General features: G+C 40.0%; 2 protein-coding genes and 1 long non-coding RNA gene across 5 annotated transcripts in view; 2 read left to right on the top strand and 1 right to left on the bottom strand.

The window, feature by feature from the left end:
- nacc2 (NACC family member 2) overlaps nt 1–16,158 on the top strand; it is a 39,999-nt gene extending 23,841 nt beyond the window's left edge. Inside the window, exons 1-7 of one of the 2 annotated variants that reach the window (XM_086152118.1) lie at nt 3,757–4,224; nt 5,238–5,401; nt 5,508–6,269; nt 8,714–8,890; nt 10,214–10,319; nt 10,579–10,676; nt 10,768–16,158. In XM_086152118.1, the coding sequence (XP_086008244.1) occupies nt 5,290–5,401; nt 5,508–6,269; nt 8,714–8,890; nt 10,214–10,319; nt 10,579–10,676; nt 10,768–11,288 (1,776 nt within the window). In that variant the 5' untranslated portion in view covers nt 3,757–4,224; nt 5,238–5,289 and the 3' untranslated portion in view covers nt 11,289–16,158. Of the gene's footprint in view, nt 1–3,756; nt 4,225–5,237; nt 5,402–5,507; nt 6,270–8,713; nt 8,891–10,213; nt 10,320–10,578; nt 10,677–10,767 lie in introns of those variants that run through there. The other variant, XM_086152117.1, reaches the window with a different exon arrangement.
- Nucleotides 1–16,888, bottom strand: part of LOC147231036 (uncharacterized) — a 68,209-nt gene extending 51,321 nt beyond the window's left edge. The window contains exons 1-2 of one of the 2 annotated variants that reach the window (XR_015106589.1): nt 16,806–16,888; nt 6,068–6,204 (exon numbers count right to left, since the gene is read on the bottom strand). This is a non-coding gene — a long non-coding RNA (uncharacterized LOC147231036). The remainder of the gene's footprint in view (nt 1–6,067; nt 6,205–16,805) is intronic. The other variant, XR_015106588.1, reaches the window with a different exon arrangement.
- Nucleotides 16,889–16,919: 31 nt separating this feature from the next.
- nup214 (nucleoporin 214) overlaps nt 16,920–24,478 on the top strand; it is a 30,660-nt gene continuing 23,101 nt past the window's right edge. The window contains exons 1-11 of the mRNA XM_086152116.1: nt 16,920–17,099; nt 17,649–17,844; nt 17,966–18,120; nt 19,046–19,244; nt 19,374–19,444; nt 19,547–19,604; nt 19,773–19,876; nt 21,422–21,528; nt 21,633–21,702; nt 22,093–22,216; nt 24,153–24,311. Coding sequence (XP_086008242.1) covers nt 17,058–17,099; nt 17,649–17,844; nt 17,966–18,120; nt 19,046–19,244; nt 19,374–19,444; nt 19,547–19,604; nt 19,773–19,876; nt 21,422–21,528; nt 21,633–21,702; nt 22,093–22,216; nt 24,153–24,311 — 1,285 coding nt within the window. The 5' untranslated portion in view covers nt 16,920–17,057. The remainder of the gene's footprint in view (nt 17,100–17,648; nt 17,845–17,965; nt 18,121–19,045; nt 19,245–19,373; nt 19,445–19,546; nt 19,605–19,772; nt 19,877–21,421; nt 21,529–21,632; nt 21,703–22,092; nt 22,217–24,152; nt 24,312–24,478) is intronic.

Raw genomic sequence — 24,478 nt, 5'->3', positions numbered from 1 at the left:
AATGCAAACACTCACAGTAGGAAATGAGGACACAAGCAGTAGAGGCATGCGCGGGCGCGCGCGCGCACACACACACGCACACATATAATCACTCGTTTGGAAAACAAGTTGAGAGAGTTCATGCCTTATATTTTTTTATCAGCGATGTGCAAAGTCTATATTTAATGCAGACAGAAGGCGATAGCGATTTGCATGTTCATGTTTGTGTACGTATACGTTTGCTTTTACGAGGGAGTTCGTCTGTGTATGTGAGAGTCTTTGCACTTACCCCTATAATCTACATGCATATTTATTCCATATTCATTTGTGCATATATTACCATGAATATGCGGCGTTGTGTCTATACGTGCTTTGTGGCACTCCACCATCCTGTCTGCCTGACTCAACATATTCTCATTTCACCCTCCTCTGCCCCCTCCCCATCCCCCCACCCTCTTTCAGCTCCTCTCAGTCTGCCCGGTTGGCACATACATGCACGTCTGTAGACTGTGTACTATGCTTGCTGCCGTGGCACGCGCCAACTTCACTGCAATGCAGCCCTGTGTGCATTAATTGGCAGAGAGGCAGTGGGTACGTGGTATGCAGGGCGGGAAGGATAGAGAAAAGGAAAGAGGAGAGGAAAGAGGTGATGTAAGGACAATAGTCACAATAAATGACGGAAGGACCGACAGGCGAGCAGGGTGACAGGTTCAGGGAGGAGAGAGACAGACACGCAGACATACAGACGGACGGACAGACAGACATTGTGTATTGCTGAGTGTGCAAAGGGAGAATACCTGACTGCGTGCTGCCTGCCGGTGGTGCGTTTGTGTTTTTGTGTTAGTGTGTTTGCAGATTTGTGTGTCTTTCTTTCGACCGCGCTTTCTCCGTGTGCTCGCTCATGTGAGTCTATATGTGCCGTACAGATATCACACTACCGGGCAAAGCTCTTTAAACCGAAGTCTGACTCACACTATTCAAAGCTTTGTGATATCCTTCCTTTTATATTTCCGCCGTGACTGAGAAGAAGTTAGCTCAGTTTAGCACAACTGTCTCCTCTTGAGGTTTCTCTGGCAGAAAATCAAGCACAATACGTTTGAAACATTTCTGGACACAAGCTCATATACAACGATGAACTGCGTCAGCTTTTTTTTTTTTTTTTTTTTTTTTTTTTTGAGTATGTGTTTTTATAACAGCTCATGTGTCAGGGAGAAAAAGAAAAAAGAAAATTAACAATTAAATGTTCGTGAATTTATCCAAAATGCTGCACTGAGTTTGTATTGGAATACAGTTTTAGACTAGTGTGTATACACATTATCTCCATAATATTAAAATTCACTCACTCATCTATCACAGCAATTTCACATTCATATCCTCCCACTCACTTTTCTTTGGAACTTCTCCACTCTGTTAGCTGTTTTCTTTCCTTCCCTGACACAGGCTGCGACATCTGGCTCCTGTCCTCCCTTATCCATATCAAGAAACATTAGGGGAGGTCTTCCATGTGCAGGGCGAAAAATATAACAACAGAAAGAAACAGAAATGTCTTCCAGCGCGGGCTTCGTTGCCAAACTGGAGGCACAAATTAATCATTTAATTCATCCGTTTCTTTACAAAATGGTATTGCGCGAAGAATGTACTTCCCTCTGCTTGTGTGTAGGTGTTTTGGGAAAGTGGTCTGTATGATTCAGAGAAAATACACAACACTTACTCAAGAGTAGAACCTACGATTTAACTGTTGTCTTCAGAATAACAGTGAGGAGATTGAGAAAAAAACTGATTTGTATTTTCAATTAGAAGCGGAATATTGCATCTCCTTTTGTTTAAATTTAAGCTCATTTCCTCTTGAAGGACTCTCCTGATCCTTTACCGAGAAACACGTGAATTTAACACGCCGTAACGGTCGATCCATCTGGGATTTCAGAAGACGTAGAGGGCTTTTTTGGGGGGGTTAGACAGGACCGGGAGGGCCCGGCTGTCGGCCGAGTGCGGGTTGTGGGAAAAATCAGGTTATCCTTGTTGTGTAACAGCTGTGCAACATGTACTTTGCCTGTTCTTGCTGTGTTGTATGACAGCTGTGCAAACATGTACTTTACCTGTCTTATCAAGTTATCAAGTAAATCGATGGTATGTGTCATTGACATGACATACCAATGTATCTAAGAAGGAATTATTAACTAACCGACAAATATATGTATGGGATCTTTCTCTCCTTGTCTCTATAAAAGCTTGTCTAGAACATCAATCGGTGTCCAGTCTTTTAGGAGGCCGCGCGGTATTCGGCCAAATAGAGACTTGAGCTTTGGATCTGGGTGCAGATGACTGCTGATCGCGTTGACTGTTGCTGGTTGTTCATTGCAGTTCGATGCATTATTTCTGTAATAAATTCCTGTAAACTCAGAAGACTTTCTGTTGTCTTGCTCCACCTCCCTGGAGACTTTTACCTCTACAGGGATCAGCCCCACTTTCCAACGGACCAAATCGTTAGGGCCCTGCCCAAACTGGACACTTTCTACACCTATTTCTTGTTGCAAAGTAATTGTCCTTTTGCAAGGATTCTAAGAGTTCCGGCCTCGTCTCGTAGTGACAACACCGACGTCATTGAGCCCCAGTGTCCGGCAGAGTAGAGTTTTATTTTTCATGCAGAAGTAAAACCCGGACCTGTTCCGCCGAACATACACAAATCATCACCGTTTATGATACAAAATATCTGAAACACGTGTAAGAGTGTGTAAGGACCGGAGGTCATGGCTATTCACATCTACTTCACTGGACATGTTCGTTTGATTGAAAAATTGTTTTTATTGGTGTCATAACTGTCCTCTTTTTATTCTATAATAGGCAAATCCCGATTTTAATGGGGTCCATGTTTTGCCTATTTTCCTCCTCTTTTGGTAAATCACATCGGAGGGACACAATGTCAGTTCTATTGATGTCATTTTCTTTGACTATTGACTATTTCTCAAAGTTAACCAAGTTAACCAATCTCTTTTCGACCATCCTCCTTTTCTTGACCTTTCCAAGAACCTTACGGCTATTTTGTACGCTAACCCTCGGGCATCCTTATGTTTTTCCACAATGACATTTTGGTATGCATTGGCCTTGCGATGGTGTTTATGACCAGAACACATAGGTTGGAATAAGCTCTTCATACATGTCATCATGGGGCCTCAATGTTTAGCGGTTAGCCGTTATCTTAATCGTTCTTTTGTTTAGGTGTTTTTCTTAGATTGGGACTTTCCATACATCTGTACTCCCTCAGGCTCTTGTGCATTTGGTCAGATGATAGTATCACGCGGCTATGTTGTGGCCTTTTTTCATAAAGAGTACACGTATGATATAAAATTCAGACACCGCAATTTCTTGTTGATGAATCGTGTCTACAACCTTCCGAGCATTTTTTTTTTTTTTCCATTCCTCTTTTCTCTTAGTCATTCTCCTCTTTCTGTTAGGCCGTATAGCATCTGTGTCCAGGGGCAAGTGGCAGAAGTTGCTTCAACCTAATTGTCTTTCTCCACTCGTACTGTCCTCAAATGACTTTCTCTCTGTCTCAACTTCCCCCCTCCCTCACTTCTCTCTAGCTCTGCCCAGTCTCTGTCTCCGTCTGTAACTGTAGCCTGTGTTTTTCTCTCCCTCCCACTCCCTGCGACGTATAGATACTGCATTGATCAGACACACGCGCACAGACACATGCACACACTTTTACTGAGCCTCCCACTCCTTTCATCATTGATTCGCTCTGCTCTCTTTCTCTCTCCCCATTCTCTTTCTCCCTCTCTCCACACTGGCACTTGTTGAATTCAGCCCTTGGAGAATAGAGAGATGGGAGAGAAACAGAGACATAATGACAGGGAGGCAGAGGGAGGCTTTGAGACGGCGCTAGAACTGACAGTGAGCAGGGAGAGTAGGGCTTTGGAGGATATAGAGATAGAAGATATGCCGGGGAAGACCGACAGAGAGAAGTCAGTCAGACAGCAGAGAGAATCATTTCTGAGACAGTAGGAATGACGCTCTAAGTGAGAGAGAGCGTCGGCCAGACGGAGAACATCAGATTGCTCTCCTTCCATCTCTAACTACTTCTGTGCTTTGTTGGTCCTGACTGTTAGCGGTGTGTTTGCGCTCGTCGGGGCTCCATGGTGTGTCTCCACCAGAAGACGCGGGTCAGAGCAGTCTGGGATAACTGTCTGAGCACATTTTTCGGCATTTGTGCATGTGAGAGAGACTGTTGTATGCTGCTTTCCCCAGGTGAGTGCTTGCGTGCCAGAGTACACAGAAATTTCCCAATGCAGCCTGTACTGTATGTGTGTGTGTGCGTGCGCGCGTGTGTGTGTGTGTGCCTGTGTGTGTGTATTTAGGCGTGCATACTTTTATGTAAGTAAGCCAGAGTGCATGTCTGTCTGTATGGGCATGAAGTGGGAAAGAGAGGGAGTGTGTGTGTGTGTGAGAGAGAGAGAGAGAGGCGGTGACATTTTTTTCAGTTTGTATTCCTGGAAACTGTTATGCAGCATTGCTCAATAATGAAACTGGTGCGTATATATACATGTGTACGTGCATGCGTGTGTGTGTTTGTGTGTGCGCGGGGTGGTTGAGGAGAAAAAAACAATGATGCAAAGTTCATGGAATGAAAGACGGAACAAATATGCCTTGAGAATGCGTAGCAAAGCGAGCCAGCTAATGTAAAACTGTGTTTGTGACATAGGACGTGTTGTGCTTTCTGTCTAAAACTAAATAAGAAGATAATGATGAAGAGGGTGTGTTAGTCAACATATCTATTGAGAATGATTAAAATACCACAAGAGAAATTCTGGTGCAGTTTCCTCGCTGTGAAAAGTTGTCAAGGCTGATTTACAGGTCCTTATAGTTGTGCAGTAGGTGGACTGAGTCCAAGGCTCTTTGGCTTTTAGTCATTTTAAACAGCATTGCCTTAAGGTGGCTCATATTGTTCCAATGTATAGTAGGCACAGCTCTGCATTTGTTTTCAGCGGACTGACAGAACTCCTCCTTTCTTTTGCCTGCCTCTACTCTCACCCACTATCTCTTCACATCCATATCTCTTTCACACACCTCTCACTTCTCCCTCAACTGAATTCAGTTCCGACACTTCATCTCAACTCTAGTTTAATTCTTTCTCCTCATGTCCTCCAACATTCTCCTGATTTTCCCCTCTTTGACTCTTCCCTCCGGCATATCTTTATTTATTTCATGCGTCCTTCTATGAGATTTTTCTTACACAACGAGTTCTTTTCTGTTTTAAACAGATGGCTGGTGGTGTCTACAGTAAATAGTCGAAGCTCTTTCTCCGGTTCCAACATGTCCCAGCTGCTTCATGTGGAGATCCCGAACTTTGGAGCCACAGTTCTGGGCTCCCTTAATGAGCAGCGCCTGCTGGGGCACTACTGTGATGTATCCATTCTGGTTAAAGGTGAGTTAAAAGAAAAGCCTGATTTTTTTTTCCCCCTGTGGTTAATGTACTAGAAAACAACATTTAATCAAGCGCTGCCCCCCCTTGTCTCTTTCCTAATAACCAGGTCAGGCTTTCAAAGCCCACCGGGCTGTTTTGGCTGCAAGCAGCCTCTACTTCCGCGACCTCTTCAGCACCTCCACCAAGACCCAATTTGAGTTGCCCTCCTCAGTAACACCTGCTTGCTTTGAGCAGATCCTAACTTTCTGCTATACAGGGAAGTTAACAATGGCAGCTAGTGAGCAGCTGGTGGTAATGTACACAGCTGGCTACCTCCAAATTCAGCATATAGTTGAAAGAGGCATGGACCTTATGTTTAAGGCAAACTCGCCTCACTGTGACTCACAAACAGCAGGCTCCCTAGAAGAAACGGTATCCGAGCCGCAGAGTCCCTGTAATAACGGTAACGGCTTAGCGGTGGCAGCACTTCTGGCAAACCCTGGCTGGTCTCCATCCCTACTTATGCCACAGCGTAAGATAAAACTAGAGGGGTCTGAACCCACACCTTTGACAACCTCAACACAAAGCAAGATAACGTCTGCAGAGTTCGGGAGTCGTCTCGCGAGGGCCAGCTCACTGTTCTACACGATGGCCGGAGGGACCGCCATACCCGGTATGCCTCCTTACCATCTTCTAGGAGCCACTGGGGGTGGCTCAGGTGGAGGAGCAGGAGTTGAAAGGTCCAGTCCAGGTGCATCCAGTCTGCCCACTACTGACAGTCCCACGTCATACCAGAATGAGGATGAGGAGTTTGAGGAAGAACCCTATGATGGAATCACAGAAGATGTCTACAGTCACATTTATGGACGTTCAGCTAACCCCTACGGAAGTGAGTATCATCTCAGACCGATACCTTTCGAAGGACTTGCGGCGCTTATCGCACCACTGAGAGTATTTAAAAACTTTAGCATAGCTTTCCTCAACCTTTGTACGCCCTTTAATCATTAATATTTCAATACGTTGAACCCCCCCCCCCCAAAAAAAAAATCAAGAATGCATAATTACGCAAAGAAACATTAATTTTTTATCATTTTTGCCATGTATCACTTGACAGCGTACATATTTGTATATTTGATTATTAGATACAAATATTAGTAACTCAAAGGGTAAACACACACACACAAACACATACACACAAGATATACACAGCAGCAATGGGCATTAGGGCACAGTCATGACACTTCTGAATTGTAAACTGTTGATCCAGGGTTATTGCCTGCAGCTGATTTTGTTTTCCAAGCAGGTACATAGAATTTTATCGTTCGTCAAACCATCCTATAGCCACAAGAAATTCACCACATTTCCCAAAATAGGGTAGTGAGATTGGCGGGAAAGTTTAAGTCTTTGGAAACTGATAGTACACAAACATCACGCCGCTGCGACCATTTTAAGTAGGTGACCTCCAATTATAGAGTATCGATGCCGTATCAATCTGATTACTATTGTGATCTAAATGGACTGCACTTGATCTGAATAATTGAGCAGTCCATTAGCCTTGATTAATCATCATTTACTGTAACCTCTCTCATCAGTATGCATGTGTTTGTATCATATTGGGCTGTGTGAACTGTCTGGTGTCTGTTGGGCCGTTTTAGCCAAGTATTCCCCTTAACATTAGTTAGTTTCTCAACTATTCTATGCTTTACTCAGTGCAGTTATACTGTAAGAGAAATTTCAGTTGTCCTCCCCCTCAGCAGAGTAATTATTTGAGTTACAGCTTCAGTCATGATTTTGGTTTTCCACGTTTCGATGCCAACATGTGTCCCTCACATTATGCTCTGAGGCAAAACAGATCAATTCACAATATATAGCAGTCACTGGCCATAGTTAGAGGTTAGCATTTAAGCTTCACAACCTCCAGCATATTGACTCTGCTCTATTTAAGATTATTAATATAGCACCAAAAAGCCCATTTAGACTCTCTACATTGAAAAGAAATGAAATGAAAGCATGATTATTTCAATTGGATGTCCCATAAAACCATAACTTATGACAATAAAGACGTTCTGTGGGAGAACCTGGTTACAAAAAGTAGCAAATAAAATGGGGGAATATATCTCCAAAAAAGATAATGGTAGTATAAAATTGTCAGCTATTTATATTTGAATGAGTCAAATTATGACACATGGCTTGAAGAATTCAGATGTGTTGGAGAGAGGCAGTATTAGTGAGCAACAAATAAAGATTTAATAATCAGGATTTAAATCAATCGAAATATTCATAATGTGTCACAATCAAGTGGCTGCACAGTATTTTACCATAAAAGCAACGTTTTTGGACCATAGTTGCTCCTTGTCTATGCTCATCCATTTCATCCCAGTTACATTATTTAATCTTTCATGAATAATGTACCATGCATAGCTTGAAAAAGCAAGACGTTGAGCCTCCAGTGTGTGTGTGGGGAGGAGGGGGGTTCTTTCAGCATAAAGATAGTTTGATGGAATTATGGTTGGAGTGCAACGGGATAAACAACAGCTACAACAGCTGGTTTGTACTTTACATTGTTTCCACTTCCACAACACCACTCTTGTGAACATTTGTCTACACATGAAGGCAGAGTTGATATATTCCCTTGTGCTTGTACAAACACAGAAATCAGACACCAACTGACACAGATGTGCATTCAACACATAAACACTTTCCATCATTCTTAGCATCCTGCAGCTGAAAGGCATCACACAGGGTTGTTAGAGTTTGTAAGAGCTACCCCTGTAATGCTAGAATTTCAGATATTTATGAAAGCCACTCCATCTGCAATCAGTCAGAGCACCCCAGGGTGACATTGTGGGATATTTAAGAAGCCTGCAAATCTATCCTGTCCATGTGTCTATGTAGAGTGATTAGGCATAAGTGTGTTTGCAAATGCAAATGGATTAATCCGCATCATTATACTGTTTGAACATGTGTGGCAAAGACTAATTTTTGCACTCACAAGTCATCTCCAAGGACTGGTGAAACACTTTAGTGAGAACAAACTCTCAACTTGGGATCTGACCCTCTTCCAAAAGACTATTTGCTGATGTAGGATTAATACTTATCTAGGCTTGATCTATAATGCTCAGGAGGATTAATGAAAAATTAACAACATTAACTTGTTGTAACAACGAAACATGTTTTTTTTTTTTAATAAAAAATGTGGTTCAGAAGGAGGACTTTTTTTTGGTTTGTGTTTTTTTGTTGTAAGAACAGAAGACTTAAGTGTCCACGCATTTACCGTTAATGTGTCAACACCATTTACGACTGAAACCTCCCCTGTCTCTTCTCGATCATCAGTCCAGGACAAGCCAGAGATGGCAGCGGTGCCCTTGGCATTGGAGAACCGCAACTGTGTGCTGATCCGTCGGGACCTGGTTGCTCTGCCCGCAAGCCTCATCAGCCAGATCGGCTATCGTTGCCACCCTAAACTCTACACTGAGGGAGACCCCGGGGAGAAGCTGGAGTTAGTAGCAGGTAGGCATTAAAATAGCCTCTTTTCTGCTCTATCCATTACGACCCAGAGAGTCACTGATATTTGCAGTAGATATTAAGACTTCAGATTACATGTTCTATAATTCAGTGATGAAAATCACATTTAACAAAGGGTGAAGCCATACTGTGTATCAAAAAAATGTGCGTTTCGTAACTAATAATGGATTATGTAATCAAGTCGATTGAATTGTAACCCCCCAAGAATGCAGTGCTGAGTAAATATGCTATAGATTTCCCAGTTTTGTTTGACTTTTTGTTGACCCTAAGGTTAACTGTTCAGAACAGGGAATAAGTATGAGTGTGAATACACATACTCACACAGACACACACACACACATATATATAGATGTTATAATTATAAAAGTGTAAATGACATCATAACACAACTCATATATAGTATATGTCATGTATCATTCCATTTCAAAGACATGAAATGATATTCATTTGTGTGTTTCAATGGAAGGAGACTAGGATATCTGTGCCTGACACGCCTTCTGCTGAAGTCAAGAGGCGAGTCAAGAAAGTAGTATGGATGTTTGTCGCTCAAGTGACTCTGACCTGCAACACTCCGTTGCTACGAAGGAGATAAAACAAAGCTAAAGAGTTTCTGAGACAGTTCTGCAGTCATGCATCAATCAGGCCTCTATGGTAGACAGTCACTCTAGAGTAAAAGGAAGATGACACGCTGGCACGGATTTGCCAAATGGCGCTTGAAGTGCTCGATGAGCATGACAAAAAACTGTTTTTTTTTCGTATAATGAGACAAAAACTGAACTCTTTGGCCCGACTGGCGGAAATTGCTCTTGGCATGTCATCTCCATCTTGATATCTTGTCATATACATACAGAGGCTGAGCTTTGATACATCCCATAATGGTTTTCTGTCTTCGGTGCACAGAGTGATTTACTAAACCAATGCAAAGAAAGTAGTTGTAAATTATGAACACATTTCGGCTGAATGGAATTTAAAATGAACAGGGTAAAAATGTGGACAGCAATACTCCTATGTACTCGGGACTTGATGAATATAACACATTTATATCCAGAAAAATGCAGTTGAAAAAATAAAAGACCAACTCAATGGATAATATGCTTTTGTTATGGTCTTCAACTTCAATTACACACCAGATTTCTGATCCCATTTTGGACAGCTGAGGCTTTGATTAACTCAAAAGTCCTTGAAATGTGCTGTTGAAGAAGAATGGCAGATAAAAACTCATAAGGGGAAAGGGAGAGGGACTGAACCAAAATACTCTTTAAAGATAAAGAAAGGTTCGTAATAGTAAATTATTTTCTCATCACACAGGTACACAGGTGTTCATGACTCGAGGCCAGCTGATGAATTGTCATCTATGTGCCGGTATCAAACACAAAGTCTTGCTTCGTCGTTTGTTAGCCACGTTTTTTGATAGGTAAGTCGACACACGTGCAAAACTGAGCCGCACATTTTCTATTGTTGTTTTTTTTTTTGTTTTGTTTTGTTTTCTCATGCTCTACTGTAACATTTGAGTACTGTGCATGACTCCAACACTACTGCCGTTGTCACAAACCAACTTTCACACTCCATCTGTGGGCAAGTTGTGCAGTTTGGTTTACTAATGTGCGATCACATGTTTATGTACCGCATGTGCCTGTTGCTGACTCTGCCCCCTGGTGTCCATTGACTTCCAGAAACACTTTAGCCAATAGCTGTGGGACAGGTATCCGTTCTTCTACGAGTGACCCCAGTAGGAAACCCCTGGACAGCAGGGTCCTAAACGCTGTCAAACGTGAGCTTATTTATTTTGACGTCTTCCATTTCAATTTTTAGTTTCGAAAAGGTGTCCTTTGTACAACTTGTCTCCCTTTCCTCTTTTGTAGTCTACTGTCAGAATTTCAACCCTAACTTCAAGGAGAGTGAAATGAATGTGATTGCTGCTGACATGTGCACAAACGCGAGACGTGTCCGCAAACGATGGCTGCCCAAGATCAAGTCCATGCTTCCCGATGGCATGGAGGTGTACCGTGCAGGAATGGGCATGGGAGCCGCAGTGGGCTTGGGCCTGGCCCTCAGCACCCCTCAACAAGGGGTGCCTCTACCCTTTGAGCCTGACTTCAAGAATCTTGAGCAAAGGCTGTATCCAGACCGCAAGGAGCCTCTGAGGACTCCGCTGGCAGAGGGCAGCCCAGGGTCTGTGGCAGCTGGAACCGAGGCCGAGGGCGAAGGAGTCGTCCAGGAGGAACAGGAGGAGGAGGAGGATGAAGCTGGTTTAGAGGGAGTAGACAGATCACTGGGGGCGCCAACTTTGATCCCTGGAGCTGAGGCAAGCACTTGTGGTGACGCGCTGCCTGAGGAGGAGGTGGAAGGCTTTGGACAAGGTCTAAGGGTGAATGGACAGTGAATGTCCTACTGGGCTGCCTCTCACATTGTGAAATTTGTTTAACACGGCATTTTCTCTTGCTTGTTCTTACTCTAACATCTCCTCCACCAATCTTTCTTCTCCTCTGTGCTTCCTCAACAGAAATTACTCGGCACAAAAGTTACGCTTGTCGATCTTACTACACAGGAATTTGCCACACATGCATGCGCACAGGTGTGCTTTTGTACACTCACTGATCGTGGAAGGGGATTGTGATAAAGAAGTGGACACAGGCATGGCATTAATTTATCCATAAAGTCAGCCCTCTCTGCCCCGCCATCGACTTGGTTTATACAGTATTACTCGGTATTTCAGCACTCACAGCAATATTACAAAGGCAATTTTCTGTTCTTTGTAAACAGCATGCCATTTTTATGAAAAGGTTTTTCTGTGAAAGCTTAAAAAATTCTCCACAATCTGAAAAAGAATGTATCACATGGAGTTGTTTTTTTATGCATATTTGCCCGTCACATATTGAATTAGATTGTCAATGTGATGCCTGTGTCCGCCCTAGACAACACCCCTTCCAGCCACACACACACTCACACACACACACACACACACACACACACACACACAAACACACACACACATACATACATGCACACACATATGCGCGTGCATATTCACCTCCTTAAAGATACTAGCCTTCAATATCTGAACCGATGCATAAAAAAACAGTGTTTGAAAATGCAACAATGCTTTTTAACTGACAATGATTTTAAATGAAAATAACTATGTTCTGGGTGTAAAGAGAGAATCGTGAAGAAGAACGTGCACTAAATCCAAGCTTGCATGCATGAGTAAAAACAATAGATACCAAAAATTAACATCGATGCCACAAACCTGCATTCAGAAAAAGAAAGAAAAAAAAACTGTAACTAATGAGCAGGACTTCATATCACCTCTTATTCGGCTCATACCTCAGTCTGAGATGTTTGAACTGACCTGGGTGTGACCCGGAGGTCAATGTGTTTGACACAGTATCAATTATATTTTTGTTTTATGTAACCATGGATAGAGGAGACTGAGTGTATGAGGTAGTGAGAGTACGTGCACCGCATTGTGAGGGAGAAGAACTGTTCTATCTTTACATGGCGGTGTGACTTGCACCAAGATATAATCCTGCTTCCATCCTATTACCAGAGGGAGGGGGTGAAATTATTGAATTAACCCGCAAGAGCATTTTCTGCTGGCTTATTGCATCTGCACTCAAAAAAAAATTTCAAAGGGTCAGAAACGAACAAGTTTTGCCAAGTGTGACTTAACTCAAAAATACAATTTTTCTTCATATCAAATTGATTTAATGATTTGATAATAGGATTGTGAATTTTGCAAAGAAAACAAGGAGTCCCTCTGACACTGACTGTTTCTGTATTATGAAATGAAGCGTAGTGAGGCAATGTCGAACAGGGACATAAAACCTGTATTGTTCCTATTCATTTGCTTTTTTTTAAGTACCTTTTTTAATGTCGTCTGCTACACAGTCCAAAAGGCTTGTCTTTACTGTCATGCATTGATTTAAGAAAAAGCACATTCAATCAGACCACAAGGGTTCAAGGAAGGATGAAAAGTATTTTACGTGATCAGCATCTCAGAAACTTTTGTAGTAATAGCTGGATAATACATAAGATTTAACTCTTTTTAAAATCAGTCACATATTTTCTTCTGCAGAAATTGGTAGCATAGGAAAAACTGCAGAATAATAAACAGCCAATGCCCCCGATATATGGCATAAAATTGTGTTTCTTCTTAAAATCTGTGCTATTTACAATGTTGGATAAGGTTTTTTTTTTTATGTGTTCTAATAATTGTTCTTATAATCTTTTTTCACGTTCTTTAGGGGAAGCTTTAAGATGGTCCTGCACAAGGAGTGCAGGTTTATAATTGCACTAGGTAATGACAAAGTTTACAGGTTTTTGTTTGTGTGTTTGCTTATTTTGGGTTTGATTTTTTGATGGGGGTAGATTTTTTTGTCCTTGGGAACAGGGCTATAGATGAACGGCTGAGAAATGGATGAATGTAAACTGTAGCACTGCTTTTGCATAGGGTCAAACAATTTAAAAAAGAAAAAAAAAAGACTTGTCCTTCAATGTTTTAAACATAAATAAATGGGCCATAAAGTGAAAATAATTAGGGGATTCGCAGACCAAAAGCTTTAGCCATTATGTGATGTGTAAATTGTTGTGAATCAGTCTTCCAATGTGGTAAAAACCAGGAAGCATTTCCCCAATAAATAGATAACTGAACAAGGTTCAGCTTTGGGCTTTCACTACTTGATTATTATTTATTGCATATTTCTTTTACATCTACATCCTGATCTTTTTTTAAACCATTTTCAGAGTTAAATATGATGAAAATACATACATTCTGAGAGAGATGGAAATTCACTTTGAGAGTCAGAAAAAATGTCTTATCTTACTTTCTTTAATTTATTCCATTTTAGTTCACAAGCTCAAATATAAAGATATTGACTTGTGATATTTTGCGATTCAAAATTCAATGGTAATTTTGTTCAAGTTTTGTGTCCTGAATTTGTCCACCAAAGGTAATTCCTTACTGAATTAAATGCAAAAATATTAAGTGTTTTCCCTTTGGAGTAAACAGCTCACAAAATGTCTTGGCTTGCAACCCATGCACACCACTTTCTAACTGTGCCATTAATATCAAGTTTTTCCATACACGTTAAGTTAACCCTAGGGTTTTTGAATGTGTCTATAATCTGTTTTAAATGGCTGAATTTTGCATGTTGAATGCATTACCCTGCAAAAGAAGGGGAAATGCAGTAAAAAAATTATAGGGATGGTGATCTTGATGTATTCCTCTGTTTAGAATGGGCGTGAAGCAGTGCCTTAGATTGTGACTGTCTGGGTACAGATGATGTGATATGCACCGCTCTTCTCTGCTAAAGTTATAATTCTATTGTACTTGGGCCCACAAACTATTACGAGTAATAATTTAGGAGCTCATAATAATTTTGAACTTGACTGTCCTCTTGTTCTTCAAAGAGAAGCCTGAGCCTGACTGAGTTTACTTCTTGTAAGTGATTAATCTTCCTTCGATCAAAGATATCAACTGATAGAGTGATTACTGAGAGACCACCCAAAAAAAAGCTTAAGTGTATTTATAATTTTTTTGTGTGTGTCCACACTACATTCACTATTAACCTTCTAAGGAAATATGTTTTGGCATTGTCCTCTAAAAAAAACTAGTTACACACAAGATAAGTGATTTCCTTTGATGCATTCAAATTATAGCATGTTCCAACCAGCGCATCGCTTTTTGTCTTCCTGCAAAATATGTCTGACTCTGTTCCAGCCAAAAATCTGTTTCTTATTTCTGTTCTGCCTGAGGTCTTTTTTTTTTGTTTCGGTTGTTGTCTTTTTTCCACTATAAACTGAAGAATTTTGAGAGAATGTCATGGCTAACCCTCGGGAGGATAAGTGTTTGCTGAGGTAGCTGAAAGAAAATAGCCCCATCTTTGTAATGTTTGGTTCATGTGACAGAAATTTGTATTTTGTGATAATCTCAAAACGAAACGTTTGGTTGAAAAGACACTATTCTCCCAAAAAGTCAAACCTACGCAAATAAATTGTTGATTTTTTTTCCCCCCTTGGTCTTACGCTGTATTCATCTCCCCACACTGTAAAAACTAACAGGCACGGTAGTTTTTCTTCCAGTGAATAGTTGATGCTGAAAACAGTACATTTATATGCAAAGAGGTGCTTGTATCATAAAATGCATGCCATTCAGACACTTGCTCTAACCTGATGAAACCTCTGATCTTATATGCACCATTTATGCGAAATAACTTTTGTCACTGTTAGCAAACAAAGACTATGGAGTCCGTGGAGTCTTTCAGAGGGTCAGGTTGTATTTTTATCAAACACTCTGGCCTTTTAGTGAATGTTTGTGTAAAGTTGATTCTATTGTAATAATGACAGAAAAGTAGTATACTGAGTAAAATACAAAGACTAATTCCCCAGTCAAGTGTGCATTTGAATCTTCAGCAAACTCAGAAAAAAAAAAGAAAAAATGCACTAAAGTTTGAATGTGTATGTATTTGTCCTGGAACATAATACCAGCACTTTAGAGCTCTCTAGACAGAAAAAGAGAAGAAAAAGAAAAACAAGATTGCAGATTAGGTAAAAAAGAGAATAACTTTTAAAGCCATGTGTTCAGAGCGCTGACAATCAGAATAGGGATGCACTATGGGAGATCTGACATGAATTGCTGTGCTCTTGCTGTTTGCTTTGTCATTCTTCAGCTTGCTTTGGTCTTTGACGGCTTACTTTCCAAGGTGGAGGGACATGGCCATGTCAACTCCGGCCTTCATGGTCAAAAGTGTCTCTGCAACAAGGACTGACTGATTACTGACTCATACCTTGGTGCTTTGTGAACAGAGCTGTCATATTGACATAGACAATATCTCTAATGCTCTGGTAAGCATGGATCAGACTTGGTCCAAAGTCTGGGCTTCTTGGTAACCTCTTGATGGACTGGCGTCCATATGCTAAAAGAGGAACAACTATACACTTTGATCATGGAAATGTTCTTCACTATCAACAGGGCTTGGATCAGGCCAACTTTGATGGAACAATATCAGTGTTGCTACTGCTTCATGTTTCAATTGAAAAATGTTAAAAATGTTCATGCGCCTTCTGACTTGAGCATCAATAATATATATAACAGAAATGCAAGTTGCCATTTTGATGTTGCGAAAATCAACCTTTCATTCCCATTATGGTATTTGCCTTCACCAGTTTCAGTTGTGTAGTCCAAGAGTACCTGATTTCTTTAAATGCAATACAGAAAAATCTGCTTTCTAATAAAAGTCCTTACGTCACCATAAGCTGCCCTCCTACTTATTCTGTCTGTTTGCTGACACTCATTCATATACAACACAACAAAAACCCTAATTTTTATCAAAATTCTTTGTGTTTTGCCATTTGAGTTGCTTTGTAGATGTCTGGGATGTTATGAATAGGAATGTTCACCATCTCTACCCTCATATTGTCAAACACATATGGAAATCAATGTTTCAAACTATTCTAAAGCATTTATGGGGGAAAGTAAAACAAACTTTTGTCATTTAATTTTCAGATATCACGGGGCTTCTTTGAAAAATATATGTAACTATTTTATTGGGAAGTGTGATAGTATGATATCAAATAGCATTAGTTTAGATTCACAATAAAACCACTTTCGATAATTTCTTCCACTCACATCTAAATACTGGGCCAGAACATTATTATGCACAACATACTCAAAATTGATATAAGTAAAATACATTTTACAAAATACCTTAAAAAACTAGAAAACGAAAGGGAACTTAATACTCAGGCATACTTGATAGATGGTATATTTCATCACGATAGCAAAAGGCAGACAACACTACTTCATCTTCTTCACCCTTTATTTCTATTATAATATAAGTCAGATGTTAAAATCGGGGCTACTAAATCAAAACTTAATGTGGCATATTTTGTGTTTACTTACTTAAAAATTCGATTCCTTCATCCCATAGCAGTCACTAGTTGTCGGATTCTTGTGTCTTTCTACTCTCGTATCGATTAGTCGTCCTGCATCTGTCGGACGCCCTTCTTTCACGGCAAAATCGCGCGTCGTGTTATCAACCGTCATGGCAGACTAGTGTGGTACAACACATATCTCACACAGCCATTGGCAAAGTTGGAATTTCTGCGAAAACAACACTTCTGCTCTCAAACCGCCCAGAGACTGTCCTTTAAAATGAGCGACGACATTGACTCCCATCCCGAAAGGGAAATGAAGGTAGGTTTTGTGCTCCACAAGTTGCCTGTGCTGGCTAGCATGTGTCAGCTAATGTTTGTTAGCAATATTTCCATTCGTCTTCAATGGCAGAGGGGCTAGCTCAAACAGTTAGCTAGCTTTTTGAGTTTCGCACAGCAGTCCCGTATGTATGTTGAGGGAGTAAAGAAAAAACAAGGAATTGACTTCACTGTTAGGGTATAAACTTTATAGCGGAAAAACGGTTGTCTCTACATAAACATTTACCATCGGGTAGAAGCTAGCTCACGCAGTTGTTTTTGCGTCATTAGACTCATTACATTACATTAGTCATTTAGCAGACGCTTTTATCCAAAGCGACTTACAAAAAGTGCAATTCAGACTCCCTTTCGAGCCGATCTGAAAGTTAATATTTTTGTGTGTAATGTTCCTTTTAAAGCGGCCAGAATTTATTAACACGAAAGCGATCTGTATAATTTCACATCGTTTAAATAGCAGAAAATTGATTGTCACCAAACAAGACACATAATTGTTAGTCTGCGAAAAACGTCAATCTTTTTTTTCTTTTTACAGGATTTCCAGTTTCGTGAAATGAAGAAAACAAGAGTGTTTGAACCCACAGGAACCTTACCAAAAGAAAGATCAAGTCTACTTTGTGTCTCAAATAAATACGGCTTGACTTTTGTTGGGCAGGACAGAACATTTAAGGTTTATCTCACACAGGCCATTCTTGCTGCTGATAAACTAGATGGCAACTCCAACAAAATTGGTATGAGCACAAATGCTAAAGTGAAACTGCGAGTGTTCCCTAAACAATGACGCGAGTTATCAATGATACATCATGCTCCTCTCACTGTGTTTTTCTGTTTCTTTTCCATTTGCTGGTGTAGTCAATGGAACAGCTCCATTGGCTGAGGTGACCGTGGAGCTGACTCTGCACCACCTCACTCTCAGCTCTGATGAACTGACCTTGTCTGTGTGTGGCTTGTCTGAGGAGCTTGGTTTATCCCTCACTTTCTACGATGTTCGCACCTTCATTAACATGGTAACCCCATCCTTCGGTTGACCTCATGTGCCAGTACACATGCTTATGTTATTTTGGGAGAATTATAAACATCGTCTCGTTGCTTATTTAGTACAGGCAAACTGCTTCAGTCTGCTGGTTCTTTATGTAAACTAACTCAACATGTTGTTACATGGATTACCTACACAATTTTGTTGTCAATTTTGTGGATTGTTTGTCCCTGTTTTAGAGATGAAATGCTGATGTTGTAAATAACCTAGTCAATAACCTCACCCACAAACTAATAACCGTGTAAAATAGATATTATTGTTTGTATAATAAACATTCGTAGGTATTAAAATGGAAAAATAGGAGGAAACATTTAGTTGAGAAAATCAAAACTCATTAAAATTTTGATCATTTGATTTAGATGCAGTAAGTTTCTGACTTGTGAGTTAATTTGTTTGACATTTTAGATTTTATTTTCTTTTTAACCAATTAGTTTTTTTTAATAACCATCCAGCAGGAATGGGAATATTGTGCTGCCATGTAATGAATAGCAGAAAAAGCAGCCTGTTTGTAAACACCTCCAGCATGGGATTCCAGCACTTATGACCCTCTGTGAAGGATAGACAGTGGATGAATAAAAACCTGAAAGAAAATTTCATTAAACATAAAAGGAAAAGTCATCTGAATTTATAGTCAATGAAATACATGAGTAGATCCAAAGTGTGAAAGTACTTTTGAATATGATTATGTGAGCGGTCCTTGCAGAGAGGTATAGTTAATATCCCCATACACCCTATGATGTTTCAAGGTGGGTTTACTTCACTAGTATATTATAACGCTTTTGCTCATCATGTCTAATTTAAAGCCCCCTGTTTCTGCCAGAGTCAGTCATTAAAAACCTTTTACCTGTTTTTTTTTTTGTGTTTGTCTTCTTCTCTCTGTTCTTGCACTTTTCCAGACGAGACCACAAAAGTTACCTTTTGCATCATGGCTGCCATCAGTTCCTCAGGGAACCATGGTGCAGGACCTGAAGTGGAATCCTCTCCAGATATACATGTTGGCTGTGTGCCTTTCTGATGGCAGCCTGGTCATTTTGAGTGTAACTGACAGTGTCGTAGTGCAAGCAGAGCTACCTGCTTCAAAGGGTGTTACATGCAGTGAGTGTGACACAGTATAGTATGGCTGTTTGTGTTAGGCCTATTCTTTAGGAGAATTGGCACGTGCGTTTCCCTTGTTTCCGTTTTACTGTGTCGCTGAAAATGTACCGACTTTACTCTTTCACACAGTTTGCTGGAGCCCAAAAGGAAGACAAGTTGCTGCAGGGAAAATAGATGCCACTGTCAGTCACTATACCCCTGTAAGTGAAAATAATTCACTGTAGTTTGAGTTACAGCTCCATGAGATGTACATTCTACCTTAGATAATCATATGAGTAACATGTATCTCGTTTATCCAAAAGATGCTGGAAGAGAAGAGGGTGATCCAATGCCCACATATCTCTGAAAAGCCTGTCAAAGGTGGGATAGCCCTAAGCCCATTTAAATAAGTCATTTGAGCTGCATGTTTTAATCCAAATATTTTCCTTCTAATTAAAGTGAATATGTTCAGTTGATCTCATTTTGAAGCATCGATCTGTCAACACTGTCATGTCCCAGGGGCTTCTAATCTTCTTTTGTCCCTTACAGTCCTGGATGTGCTTTGGATCAGAACCTTCGTGTCTGCAGTGGTGTATGCTTCTGCAGACGGATCCCCAGCTACTCCCCCTGACCTTGTGTTGATCCATGTCCCTGTAAGTGCATCTCACCATATACCCACCCCCAAACTGAGTCCAGGTCATATTCTGATTTTTTTCCAGTTTTTGTTGCTTAACCAGGGGTTTCTCCTGAAACGTTATCAAGCCTTGAGGCATTTATTATTTGACACGGACAGTCTGAACATTATAAGACAGCAGCATTTGGATCTCGGGTGGAATCATAAAGTTGAAGTTTAAGAAGATATAACTTTATTCAATAGGGCCTGTCATTAAATCAGTGCTATTTGAAAATATGGTATGACCCTAGTTCCTTTAGAATAAGTGTTTTTAAACACATCAAAGAATGTCTTTGAATGAAAGTTTCAAACAGTTGTTTTAAGCCCAGTGTCTTGTTGGGCTCACAAAACACTTTTTACAGAAACTGCAAAAGCTGGAGGCACATTAAATCTAAAGATGGATGTGAGCTTTCAGCCTGCAAGATGGATAGAAATAGGGAGTTTTTGCAATGATCAGTGTATCTCATTTAACTCTGTTCCAACTAATTCATTATTTGTAATAAGCAGATAAAAATATTTACCCAGGCAAAGTTAGTCAAAGATAAAGTAACATTATGTTGTCACAATCTCCATTTATTACATAATTTATTTTTATTTATTTTTTATTTTTTTGTTGTCTTCTTAAAGAATTGTTTGGCCTTACAATTTAAAGTCAAACTATGCAAAATGATAACTCAGTATGGTGTTGTCTGTTTTGCACTGCCTTGTTTACTTATAAGTGATCTGGTCATAGCTTATTGTACGTGGACATTTTTAGGTATCAGCAATGTAAGGATCACTTTCAGATATAATTTTTTGTTTGGTTGGTTGTTTACAAATACTTTCTAGCATGTGATGGATAAATCCTCCTCAAAAGTTACAATATCCAGTTGTTAACATATAAATATATATGGCCTCCAGGTGATAATGGAAACTAGTTATGAACTAATAGCAGCGCTTTGTGTTGATGAGGCAATGTTTTCAGCGCATAATAGCTTATTTGCAAAGAGTGCAATTACAAAGCAATACCATCATTATTTTGTTGTTACATTGCTTTCTACATATTAAAGCCTAATTGGCTAGTACTAGCCTACATTTAACAAGCTGTAGCAATATTATCACCATGTATACTGATATAGTAGTAGTAGTAGTAGTAGTAGTAATAATAATAATATTGTTAAAATTATTTTATGTTGAGCTTTCGATCAAAGTACGACCAGAGTCAGAGACGCAGGGGGGCTGGGGGTGTTCAGTTTCATTGACAAAAGGAAATTACACTACTTTGGGAATTGATTTCGTAGTGGCTTTTACCCCATTCTCAAATCAGTGATGGCCCTGAATCTGTCCCTACACCTTAGAAATTCATCATCAATTTCACCAGCTTCTATATAACTGGCTGTCTGGTACTGGCCCAGTCTAAAAGTAGTATGATAACTTTCAGGATTGTCATAATTTAAACAAAGTCTTGTTGTTATATATGTATGTTATTTCATACAGTTGAGCTGTTTTTAAAAATCAGTAACATTATGTCCTTTAATTTTTACAGAAAAATGATGAGAAGATAGAAACAAAGTATGTGAACTTCGGTGACATTGTGTACAGCAGTTGCATGGAGCGACAACACCACTACTTCCTTAGCCACATAGACGACTGGTAAGGATAGTCAAAATTTGTAGGCATTGGAGGCATCAAAAAGAATATCATGGCCAAGTTCAAGTCATGTAAAATTATGTATTTTGTGATTGTCTTTCATCCAGGGACCTTGTTTTTGCAGCATCAGCTGCTTCCATAGAAGTCAGTGTCATAGCCAAAGGACAAGAGGACAAGGTATTTAAATGAAAATCTGAATCTTTAAATGTGCTGACAGGTCTGATATTCAGCCAAAGTCTGGACCAGTCAACTGTACCTGTACTTTTGACCAGTCGCAACCCCAAAGTGAAGTTGGGATTCAATGGACCATAGCTAACCTATAATCTTTGCAAATGTAAAAAGTGGTCTACCTTAATCTCTGATTTTGGTGTTTTGGTGATTCATGACTGGTGATTATTGTAAATATTCCACATTAATTGTTGGGTTTAAAATATTACTTTTAAAACTTTTCTGCCCACAGTTGTTTCTTGGCTAACCATGACCTGAATGACTGAGAACCTTCAGAGGATTTATCGTGTCAAATGGTCATTGGTGGTCAGCATAAATAAGTAAATGTTGTCATTATAGGTTTGGGAACTTTGGAACCTTGAAGATGCTAGTAGAGCTGAACTTCCTGTGACTGATACAAGTGATGACACATTCCCTCTTGGTTTGGCCATAGACTACACAAGCCAGCAGGAGCTAAGTATCAGTAAGTTTTTGTTATTTAATTTTTTGCGTTTATTCTCTCCTGACACGCTAAGCGAGATTTACATATATACATAACTGCACTTAATGTCTTCCTGCAACTTTAATTTTGTTTCCATCACACATTACTTAACGAACACTGTTTGGACAAAAATACCTTTTATGTCGTCTGTAAATGAAGCAACACAGACCAAACCCAGCAAAGGAGGTTGAACACAGGAGCAACATAGGATATGACCAATTTCCAAAATAGATTTCTTCTGGCATTACTTTACACCACAGCAACAATCTGTACAAACAGCCAGCACTTAGGAAAACATACTTTTTCAGTAAGCCACTTATTGTGTCTTCATGCAAATTGTAATAATGAAGCGGATTCATTTTCATTTTAAAAGCTCATGTGATGACATCTGAAAAAAATCTGTATCCTCAGATATTTGGGAAGCCTGATGTTGAAATAAAGACTATTTTGAAAAGTGATTTAATAATTCATCACTGAAAATCATTCACCGTCATTAAGTCAAATTGTGAATATGGGAACAGAGTTTGGATGGCTGGAGATACCTCCAACCCCCAGTTGCAGTCTCACCGTCAGTCAAAATGACAGTGTCTTGTGGGTTATTCCCTTTTTTATGTAAAAATATGTTGTCATACCAGTAAGCACTGGTTTTCATAAATCAGTGTTATAAAAGCAGCGGCGATGAAAACAAATGTTAATGCCATGTTTTGAAGCATGTCCAACTGAAAACTATAGTAGGCGGATCAGTTTCTTTCCAGAATCCTATATACAGTAGTATTATTTCCAATCCTGATTGTAAATTAAAGGCAAACACAACCCGCACATAAAGATGATTTGTGTTAAGTCAATTTTATAGTATCGCTCTCTTCTTCTCTCTGTCGAGTTTATATTTTAAAACATTCCAGGCTTAGTAATACCCCCAAAAATTGACGAGGAGCAGATCCACGATGTTTCTTTGTACGTATAGAATTTACTGCAGTGCTCTATTGCAGCTTGTGAAATGAATAGTAATGAGCTTCAGTCTCAGTACACGGTTTATCTTAACCGGCCCAGTCTGCCAGACATTCACGTAGAGCTGCTGATGCTGTCTAGTCACATCTCTTGTGGCTCCCTCTAAGAACCTGTTCCCCACCAAGGAAAAAAAAAAAAGACCTGCAATTTGAGAAACATTTTGACATGATTGTAGTCTGATGTAAATCTATTTGAGGTGAGACACTGGAAAGAGAAAGTGAAAGGAATGTAACAAGAGAGTTATCTGTAGAGGGAAAAAATACTCTCATTAAAATGGTTCAGACAAACTGGAGGACCACAACAAACAACAAAGCCCAGACAATTCTGTTGCAGAATGCTGATGAGTTTTACTGTGTGCCTCTCCCTTCTGTTCACTCTCTCTTTCACCCTCTATATCTTTCGACTAAAGTTTCATATCTCAGATAAAACTAAATATCAGACAGTGTATTTTGTGTTTTGGTTTTCTGCACCATCTATCCATGCAATTGCATTTTATCTCCAGAAACTTTTATGCAATTGCATTTTATTTCCTGAAACTACACCTCAAATTGCTACTTGCTTGATTAGGGTCCTTCTGTCTGTATTTTTTTGTTTCTCCGTCTGTAGGTAGGCTTAAATTCATGCAGACAAAATACTAATGTTCTGGCACAATGCCAAAAGCATTTGCAGCACTTAGAGTTATTGTAGATGCAAAATATAGAATAGCAGTCACAGTGGTGAGTCAGGGGTAATTGATCAAACACAGAGACTTAAGAACAACATTGCAGTCATCCACTGATAGTTTCAGATATTACACGCGCCTATTGAACAAACAAAATGTTCAGTTTACTGCATTTTGTGGAGGCAGTGTCTGTATCTGGATGTACACTGGCCTGACTCAGTCTGTATTTGACCCTTTCATTTTCTCAAGGTGATGAGAAGACCCTGCCTCCAGTGCCCACACTGCTAATGCTGTCCACAGAAGGATTACTCTGTCCATTTGCTCTGCTTAACCTCAATCCTGGGGCTAAGCAACTGATCTCACCCCCTTCAAACCTCCCATTGGAGGGTGAGAGATTCCCCAAGCCAGGTGAGAAAACTAATTAATAACACAGATGTTTAGATTCTGGTACAGTTTATACCTGTGCTTTCATAGACTATTTCTTTGACACCACCTTCACCGAATGTACCCACCCATGACTAGTTGGCCGTTGCCTCCGTGCCAACCAAGCTAATGTTGGTCCATTCTATCTATCA

The sequence above is a fragment of the Fistularia commersonii genome, chromosome 9 (genome assembly GCF_037954325.1).
Source record: "Fistularia commersonii isolate RoL2024-O1a breed Wild chromosome 9, RoL_Fcom_v1.0, whole genome shotgun sequence".
NCBI lineage: Eukaryota > Metazoa > Chordata > Actinopteri > Syngnathiformes > Fistulariidae > Fistularia > Fistularia commersonii.
Note: the sequence above shows the minus strand (reverse complement) of the source record. Positions and strands in the feature narration are given on the sequence as shown.